Here is a 9,640-nt window from a genome sequence, read left to right on the forward strand (position 1 = left end):
CCCCCCCCCTCATACATCCACCCCTCTCCCACAGAAAAAAAAACTTTCCTAGCTTCGCCCCCATCGTAAATTTACGATACAATTGCGATATGAAGTATAACCTACCCTATTCTTTTTCTTGAGCACGCTCCCACGGGACCACAATAATGAGCAATTCACTTGCAACTTTTACATCACATGAAAGCTGAATAGTGATCAAAAATTGCTCATAACTACGAAAGTTGATCGCAGGTCTGATGTACTGAAATAATGTACGAGTGGATTAAGGTATGTATTCAATCAAGGATTCAGTAAGATGAAATGGTAAGTCTACATATGTCATCACAGGACATCGGATACAGAGGAAAAGCCCCGCCGCGGTGGTCTAGTGGCTAAAGTACTCGGCTGCTGACCAGCAGGTCGCGGGTTCGATTGCCGGCTGCGGCGCTGCATTTCCGATGGAGGCGGAAATGTTGTAGGCCCGTGTACTCAGATTTGGGTGCACGTTAAAGAACCCCAGGTGGTCAAAATTTCCGGAGCCCTCCACTACGGCGTCTCTCATAATCAAATGGTGGTTTTGGGACGTTAAACCCCACAAATCAATCAATCAATCGATACAGAGGAAAATGTGTCAATGCTCAATCTCTTGATGCTGGACCATTATTCGTAGTCCATCACGTTGCTGGCAAAAGGTTACCATCAAATATCCCGCGCTAATGCTGTATATGCGTTCGCCCTGTCATTTGTTCTATGCCGATTGCAATGCATGTATGCACTGTCATGATGACTCGTTTCGTCTTCGTAAATGTTGCTTGCCATTAAGCGAGTCATCTCAGACGGCACATCTGACAGAAATGAAGATCGACATAACATACAGGTAACATTTGCCTAATTTGTTTTAAACACTCATTGTGGCAGCTTGGTAGTGCGCCATCGATTCGCCCTTCTGACGCAATTATTGACGTCATGACGCGGAACAGAATGGTGAAACGCAGCATTGAACACAGACGCCCGCAATGGCTGCGAAAGATTCAAACAAAGAGGACACACAATGGAATGGTGCACTGCAAAAAATCTACGGCACCTGGAATTCAGAGATACACTGGTTCGCTTGCCAGGTATGCCTCCGAAAGCTGTATTTGCGTTGACAATCGTTGCGATGACTATTGCAAAGACTCGAACACATGTACACACGTGTGTTCGTCCAGTGCGAAATAAAGTAACGAGCGTACCCGTCAATCTCGCCACCTGTCCGCGTGATGTGTCTGGAAAAACAACTGAAAAAGGAAGTGTGTGAATCGCCAGAGGCTTGAGGGTCACTTTCGTGTGCTTTGATAATCGAGACCATTGAAGGCTACAGCAACTTTTTTTACATCCTGTAGGCAGTAGCCAGGCCGAACCAAGTGCTGCAATATGAGAACAAACAACTGCTCTTGTGTTCCACGACCCCGAGCAGGAGGGCTCCAACCCCTTTTTAAAACTCTTGTCCGCCCTCTTCTTCATCACCCTCGGCATAGTCGACGGCTATCTCCTCGCAATCATTTTCGAGAGCGGCAAGGTCCTCCCTGGTTTCAGAGAATTCTCCTTCCTCCATGCCTTCACCGACGTGCCAGTGGACAAAGGCCCGTTTGGCGTACATCAGGTCAAATTTGTGGTTGAGACGGCTCCAGGCCTCGGCAATGGCCGTTGTGTTCGAAAGCATGCATACAGCACGCTGGACCTTGGCGAGGTCACCACCGGGTACAACAGTTGGAGGCTGGTAATTGATGCCAACCTGCGATACAAACCAGGTTCAATAATTAACACCAGAGAACGCACGAAGCAACAGATCACTGTATGTACACCAAAGGTGAGCCTTACAGCCTACATGTACGCAAGCTGTTCTCCAACAGCAGTACCAACAGTCGTTTCAGAGAAATATGAAACCAGCCGGAATTATTTTTGGATCGCAGACAGTGAAGGATCGAAATAAAACTGTATAATGAACACCAATACCAGAATGTTTAAGGATAATATAAGTAGTTTCGTTGTTTCACTCTACAAATGTGTATCTCTGACAAAAAGTATCCCTTTTAAAGTTCCATTGAAGTTCTAAAGAAAACATTTGAGCTCAAATTGAACGAGGGGGAAAATGAGATTACAAGACGGAGCTCATTTCTCTCGAATTTCAGTTTGCACTGCCAGATTTCCTTAATCCATGCACCTAATTTTCCAAGATTCCCAAATCAATTCAGTCATTCACAAACAACATCCCTTATACTTTTTTGTCACTGTTTGCTAGTCCTCATTAATGTTTCGTCCATTAAGTACTTCTCAATTAGACTAACCGCGATGCACTAAAACTGGCCGCGGTATAGTATAGCGCACCTTAAATCCGGTGGGACACCAGTCCACAAACTGGACTGAGCGCTTCTTTTTAACGGCCGCAATAGCTGCGTTTACATCTTTTGGCACGACATCCCCTCTGTACAGGAGACAGCAGGCCATGTACTTTCCACGGCGGGGGTCGCACTTGACCATCTGGTTGGCGGGCTCGAAACAGGCGTTCGTGATCTCGGAGACCGTGAGCTGTTCGTGGTAGGCCTTCTCGGGAGAAATTACCGGAGAATAGGTGACGAGGGGGAAGTGGATGTGAGGGTAGGGCACCAAGTTGGTCTGGAACTCCGTCAGGTCGACGTTTAGGGCACAATCAAACCTCAGAGAGGCAGTGATAGAGAAGACGATCTGGCCGATGAGCCCGTTCAGATTCGTGTAGCTGGGTCTTTCAATGTCGAGGTTGCGGCGGAAGATGTCGTAGATTGCCTCGTTGTCGACCATGAACGCGCAGTCGGAATGCTCGAAGGTGGTTTGCGTGGTGAGGATTGAGTTATAAGGTTCCACGACTGCTGTGGAGACCTGTAATGACAGGAGGTAAAGCGAGAATGAGCCCACATTGATGTCAGACGCTTCACTCAGAACACTTCATCGACAATTTGCATATCCTCTTCAGACCCCGCGTACATTAAAATGCACAATTGTTTCAACCTCAATTTTGAATTTCGCGCCACTTCTGTAGCAAAAAATGCATGTGCGATCGCATCACCCATCATGTGCTGCCATCTGGTGAAAAATACAGGAGACATAGTACAGAGGGAGCTGAGTTCTGCGCTGTCAAACATGGCGTCTTTCTCGACTTCGACATTCTACTCGCGGCGTCCAAGTAAGTTGCATTATACTCACTACTGGTCATGTATTGATTTGTAAATATTGTTATAGTCTAGTTGTTAAGTGCTGAGGAGTAATTCCTGCATGGTACGCAACATTAAAGGCCTGTATTTTTGTTTCCACAAGCTGTTTTCTTGGAGTGTACATTGCAATGCACACTCGGTCTCAATGCCTATGTATGCCAGCGTGTGCATCTAATGTTTTCATGCGTTTGATTACTCTTTGGCGTAATACTTCGGCTTTTATTTCACATAGGACTCAGTGATAAAGAAGCGGAGCGGGTCCTGGAAGCAATAGCCAGCAACGACACTTCAGACATAGAATTGTCCGATGATGAAGTGGACGACCCCTCTTTTGTTGTCGTTAATGCCGCGCCGGTGATGCAGTGCTCCGATGGTAAGCGATACACTAACCATTTTTATAGGTGTACCAAAGTTGTTCATTTTGACTGATGGGGAGCGTTCTTTACAGATGTATCCAGTGAGGAGGAAGAAGAGCAGAATTCGAGCAGTACGCGCTCTCGAGACGCTGCGTGGAGAAGAGGAGTCTCATTTGACTCGGCCATCAGCGACGCGCGGTGTGCACCGGACACGTCACCCGATGTCAGACAGCATTGGCGGCCAAATGACTATTTCCGACAATACTTGTCAGACGCCGCGTTTGAAACTATGCAGGAAAAGACAGCTGTCGCGTTCCACCTAAAGACGGGGAAAGTTCTTAATTCCTCATGTTCCGAAATGCAGAATTTTCTGGGTGCGACGTTGATGATGAGCTGTCTTGGCTACCCACAGATGCGTCTCTATTGGGCACGGGGCACAAGGGTGCCTGCCATTGCCGACGTCTTCACCCGAGACCGGTTTTTCATGCTTCGCAGCAACTTCAAAGTTGTTAATGATCTTGACTATACCGAACAAGACCAAAAGAACGATCGTCTCTGGAAGGTCCGACCGATCTTAAACGAGGTCCAAGCAGCATGCCGGAAGCTCCCAAGACCACCTTCCGTGTGTATTGACGAACAAATAATACCATTTACAGGCGTCACTACACTGAAGCAGTATGTGCCTGGAAAGCCTCACCCTACAGGCTTGAAAAACTTCGTGATTGCCAGCCCCAGTGGACTCGTCTTGGATTTCGACATTTACCAGGGGAAAACTTTCCTCAAGATTGGCAATAGCCCGGACATTGGGCTCGGGCCAAATGTTGTGCAAGTCTTTGCAAAAACACTGCCTAGTGGGACATCGCTCTTTTTTGACCGATATTTTACGACATTGCCACTTATTGAACAGCTTGGAAAACTGAATCTTCGAGGAACGGGTACGATTATGAAAAATCGTGTACCCAAAACAGCAAATCTCGAGGACGACAAATGCCTATCCAAGCGAGGTAGAGGAACGAGTTCACAAACCGTGAATGTCTCCACGGGTACCTGCTTAGTGAAATGGCTGGACAACAAGGTCATCACATTTGCCTCAAATCACGTTGGTGAGGAACCATTTGGGCAGTGCAGCAGATGGTCCAAAAAGGAGAAGGTGTACCAAGACGTTCCTCGCCCTGCCGTGGTGGAGGAGTACAACCGCAACATGGGCGGGGTGGACATGTCAGACAGGATGCTAAGCCTGTAAAGTGGACTGTCAGGACCATAATTTTTGTTTGTGATCTTGCAGCTGTGAACTCTTGGCTGCAGTACAAAGAAGACTCTGCTCTTCTTCATGTGCCAAAGAAAAACATCCTTGGACTGCTCGAGTTCAAGATGTCGCTTGCACACTACCTGTTGTCAAAAACCAGGTGTAGCGAAGAATCTGGAGATTATGAGCCTCCATGCAAAGTGCTAAAAGCTAAGGTTGTGCCCCTGCCTCCTGAGCCGAAAAGAACAACTAAAGCAGACCACATGCCAGAACTGGTGAACCAAGGATCGTCATCGAGGTGCCGAAACCCAGGATGTTCGCAGCGAACAAAGTTTCGATGCACAACATGTAACATATTTCTCTGCATTACAACCGCGCGGAACTGCTACAAGCAATTTCACATGAAATGATGGCACTTTTGGTAGCAGCAGTGAATTTCAGATAAAAGTGAATTTTGACACTTTCTTATGTGCTGAGACCCAGTGTGCATTATAATGCACATCCTGGTGTGTGAAATCTGTTCATGCTAAAGTTGCAATATTTTTCTGATGCAATAAAGTATATGTAGATGTTCCAAAAATGTGTTTTGATTTCACCTGTGTGGCGAAAAATTCACTCGGGTCTGAAGAGGATATACATTGAGCTACAAGTTGCTAAATTAAAGAGTACTCTTTGACTATACTGATGCTACGTCTTTGGTATCAGCACGAAAAGAACCAAGTGGCAGTAGAACAGGTGTGCCTTAAATAAACTAGTAATAATAATGATATTCGAGATGCAATGCAGAAAAGTGGTGGCAGCCGACTTAAATCAAGCAAAAACTACAAATCAACACAGCATGCAAACGATGCGCTTTCACAACAAATTGGTGTGCAAGGGTGACGTCTTCTGCATGGTCTCTCCTCGGATGCGATGTATTGACTACGCGAAGAACAAAAATATGCAGGAGTGCAGCCCAAATCTGCCACACGGCTGGGGACAGGTATGCTGTTTGACACACTGGCGTGGACAGCTGACATGAAGCAGCTCCTAGCTATAGTGCCTAGAATATACTGGCTAGTGTGCGGAGCGCGCGCATTCCGTACGAGAGAGCGTGGCCCCGCACGTGATGACTGCGCGCAGTGGCCGCAAGTGGCGCTGCCGGACGAGTGGGTGCATGAGAGCCGCCAAGCTCCTGTCGTCCCATGCTTTGCTCAGCGTTTGACAGCTGTCAGTGTTCGACCTGTTGTAGTGTCAAGTTCGTCGTCGCAAAATGTGGGCAGCAACGTCCTGAGATGTTGAAGGCTAAGCGGCAATGCAAAGAAAGGACGTGTTTTGTTCCGCTGTGCCGGAGCGGATATCGTTCGAGCGAGGAAAAGGTGTCTTTGTTCACCGCACCGACGGACCCAGCACGGCTTGCAGAATGGGAGAGCAAAATCAAGAGGGCAGACAGGAGACTGACGCCGAAGGCTGTCGTGTGTGAAAGACATTTTGAGAGTGGCTACATCGAACGATATTTTCAGACTACAGTGAACGGTGTCGTCAACGAAATCGCCCGAGACAAGCCACGTCTGACGCCCGATGCTGTGCCTACGGTCTTCGAAGATTATCCGACACATCTTGTACCTAAAAGGCGGTGAAACGAAAGGTGAGAAACATTTGCAACCAAGTCTCCGGAAGCTAAGTCTCCGGAAGCTAAGTAAACAATGCTCAAGCGTAGATGATGCCGACCAGTCATGCAGTTGTCCGCGAGCCATGGAGGACATGCCGCGAGCAGACGAAAAGTGTACTGGTTGCCACCGACCCCAAGCTATTCCGCTGAAGTACCGGCTCTCCCCCGCCAGAATCCCGATGTGAGAAACAGGTTGGGTTCATCCGCCCGCGAGCCGCGCGGACGAGTCGCGGACGAGGGGAATCGCTGATGTGAGGTCACGTGACGCGCCGCCCGTCCCGCCACATCGGGATTTGATCCGTCGTCTGAATGCACCATAAACAACAGAAGCGAAATGTCGAGCTGGTGGACCCTGAGTAACCACAAGGGTGTGCTTGCAGACCACGGGATGGTTGTGCTGTTTCAACCCTACACCGGTAAGTTGTTTTAAAAAGAGACTACTGTTAAACACATGACATAAGTAACATGGTAATCTTGCACCATCATTGTTCTTGCGCATTTTTCAGGGAGTTGGACACAAATACTTGGCGTTTTTGCCTCGAAAGGCAATGTTCAAGCAGCTGCGCTTGCAAAAATCATAGTAGAGTGCACCGTCCTGGCTGAACGAGCGGGCTTGTATGTTGACTCCGTGACCTGTGATGGGGCCAGCTGGAATCGCAGCATGTGGCGGATCTTTGACATACATGGTGAGCAAATTATTAATTTCACTCACTTAGCATTGTTGGCCTGTGTGTAGGCATAATGGGCATCTGGAAAGCAATGTTTTAGCTACTTGAAATTTTCATGTAGTCATCTAAGAAGCTCTCTTCATCTATTGTGTAATTAGAAGCTGTAATTAGAAGATCTTAAAATGTGTATAAATTATAGGTGGAAACAAATTCATAACAGAGAATTGCGTATATTCAGATTTCTCGCCAATATATTCAAAAGCTTAAAGTTAGAGGTCCTGCACTCCTGCTACCGTGATTAAGATTTCTAAAATGTGCTGCTCTATTAAACTCAATTAAAATTCTGTAAGTGAAGCCTACATTGTGTCTTTCTCACGCTGGCTTTAAAAAGTCTTGTTCTCGCATCATTTCATACTTGACTAATGCACAAAATATGTTTTTATAGGTTCTGCTATTCACCTGAGGAGCAGCACGAAAAAAAAAAAAAAGCTTTGAAGCCTGGTAAGCCAGATAAAAAGTTCCTGGAAGTTCCTGGGCAGACAAAAGGCTGAATCCGAAGGCTGTCGTGTGAGAAAAGCATTCTGAGAGTGACTCCATCGAAATACTTTTCGGATTAGGGTGAACGGTGTCGGCAATGAAATCGCCGTTTAGGCAAAATTTCAAATATTATTTATCTAAAAAATTGAAAATACCCTTTCGAATTTCATTCACATAGTTTTTCCCCCATGTCAACGTCGGACTCCCTTTCCAACAACGCTTTGAGTATCATATGCGGTGAGTGTCAGACTATTCATTGGCATGTTATCATTCTTTGTTTTCACTCGAATCCTAATGGCATGCAGGCTAAGAGGTAAAGGTTTTAGGGTCTTCTGTGATAATTCTTCTATCTATCTATCTATCTATCTATCTATCTATCTATCTATCTATCTATCTATCTATCTATCTATCTATCTATCTATCTATCTATCTATCAAATCGCCTACGTCCGGGTGCCCTCACGATCACCCCCTTAACTTAGGGTCTTCGAAATACTTTGCAAGAAGAGCCGAATGTTCGTGAAACGCCAATGCTGGTTCCAGTGTTCACTATCCAATTTCTTGCATATATTTAGCGCCACTTCATAATGTTTCACCTAATATAAAATTACAACAGAGTCACCTTGCGTAGCATTGATTCCCAAGTTACGTGAGATCTGCGTCTCTATTTTTTTTTTTTTTTTGCGGGCAAGTAGCAGATGGCGAAATGTATGCCACGAAATGATCTTCATTTTGGTATTGCAAAACGCCATTACTGTGAAAGCAATAGAGTAGTTCTTATACAATAAAGCATTATGTAAAAAAAAACACTCCGAAAATGCAGCAAAATAATAGTTGGCCTCGCGCGGCTCGGCCTCCTGCACGCTTCGCGGCGCTTGCGGAGCGCAATTGAACGCAAGTGCACCCACTCGCACAGCAGCGCACCATGCGGGCGCTGCCGGCAGTCATCAGCTGCGGGGCCATCTCCTAGCCCGCGCTCAGCACACTAGCCAGTATATTTCTAGACACTGTATCCTAGCCCAACAAGATTAACCAGCAGCCGAACCAGAAAGCCGGGCCGCCGACACCTCCATAGTGCGTGGATAATATCTGAGTTATCGCAATGCTACAGCGCAACATAGTAGGTTTGCAGAAAGTCCATATTTTAACTTTTCTTTAGCGCGCACAAAACGCAGGGACAAGAAAGAGACATACAAGCGCTAACTCTCGATTATTTATTTTTGAAAGGAACAAAACATATATAAGTAACCGAGAACCAGCATACCGCATCTGCGGCCCAAGACACGTGACACGCGAACAAACCACGAAACAGTGCCCTGCGAAACACTGCAACAGATACAAACACGCCCAGCTTTTAGTTTTACTGCAATGCGTTTGTAGAACTGTGTACCTGTGGGGCTGGGTAGATGGCAAACTCGAGTTTGGACTTCTTGCCGTACTCCACCGAGAGGCGCTCCATGAGGAGCGAGGTGAAGCCCGAGCCAGTGCCACCTCCGAAGCTGCGGAAGATGAGGAAACCCTGCAGACCCGTGCACTGGTCTGCCAGCTTCCTGATCCGGCCCAGCACCGGATCCACAATCTGCTTGCCGATGGTGTAGTGACCTCGAGCATAGCTGTTGGCCGCGTCCTCCTTTCCAGTGATCAGCTGCTCGGGGTGGAACAGCTGCCTGCATTGATAGGGAAAGACGATCACTACAAGACTACATCGTCTCAGTATACTGACTGCATCAGTTCTATGAGCTGGTGCCTTAATTACTGCATTGTAATAAATGATTCATGCACTATACGCCCAATAGCCCAGTAAACTTCCAAATTTAAGAATTGGTGCAACAAATCACTTCGTAGCCCCTCAAACTTCACCCTTAACTGACCCTGCACAGTTGGTCGGGAGTACTTTACTGCCAGCAACGTCCCGAATCAAAACAAGCAGTTGTTGCGTGTTCGTTACAACCGATGAGTGTTATGCACCTGATCTCG

At 46.8% G+C, this 9,640-nt stretch overlaps 1 protein-coding gene across 1 annotated transcript; it reads right to left on the reverse strand.

Moving 5' to 3' along the window:
- Window positions 1-1,253: 1,253 nt before the first annotated feature.
- LOC119173236 (tubulin alpha-8 chain) lies at window positions 1,254-9,340 on the reverse strand. Its single transcript, XM_075889863.1, has 3 exons — window positions 9,054-9,340; window positions 2,347-2,874; window positions 1,254-1,753 (listed from the first exon to the last, which is right to left on the reverse strand). The coding sequence occupies exons 1-3, from the start codon at window positions 9,120-9,122 to the stop codon at window positions 1,454-1,456; spliced, it is 897 nt and encodes a 298-aa protein (XP_075745978.1). The 5' UTR covers window positions 9,123-9,340; the 3' UTR covers window positions 1,254-1,453.
- Between the last annotated feature and the right edge of the window lie 300 nt (window positions 9,341-9,640).

Source organism: Rhipicephalus microplus, chromosome 3 (genome assembly GCF_043290135.1).
Source record: "Rhipicephalus microplus isolate Deutch F79 chromosome 3, USDA_Rmic, whole genome shotgun sequence".
Classification (NCBI taxonomy): Eukaryota; Metazoa; Arthropoda; class Arachnida; order Ixodida; family Ixodidae; genus Rhipicephalus; species Rhipicephalus microplus.

What these genes read in the sequence shown, in the direction of transcription:
- LOC119173236 (XM_075889863.1), bottom strand. Translation starts at nt 9,122, where the DNA reads ATGGAGCGCCTCTCGGTGGAGTACGGCAAGAAGTCCAAACTCGAGTTT. An exon ending in CCATCTACCCAGCCCCACAG is followed by an intron (nt 2,875 to 9,053) that starts GTACACAGTTCT and finishes CTGTCATTACAG; the next exon opens with GTCTCCACAGCAGTCGTGGA. An exon ending in GGTGTCCCACCGGATTTAAG is followed by an intron (nt 1,754 to 2,346) that starts GTGCGCTATACT and finishes TTTGTATCGCAG; the next exon opens with GTTGGCATCAATTACCAGCC.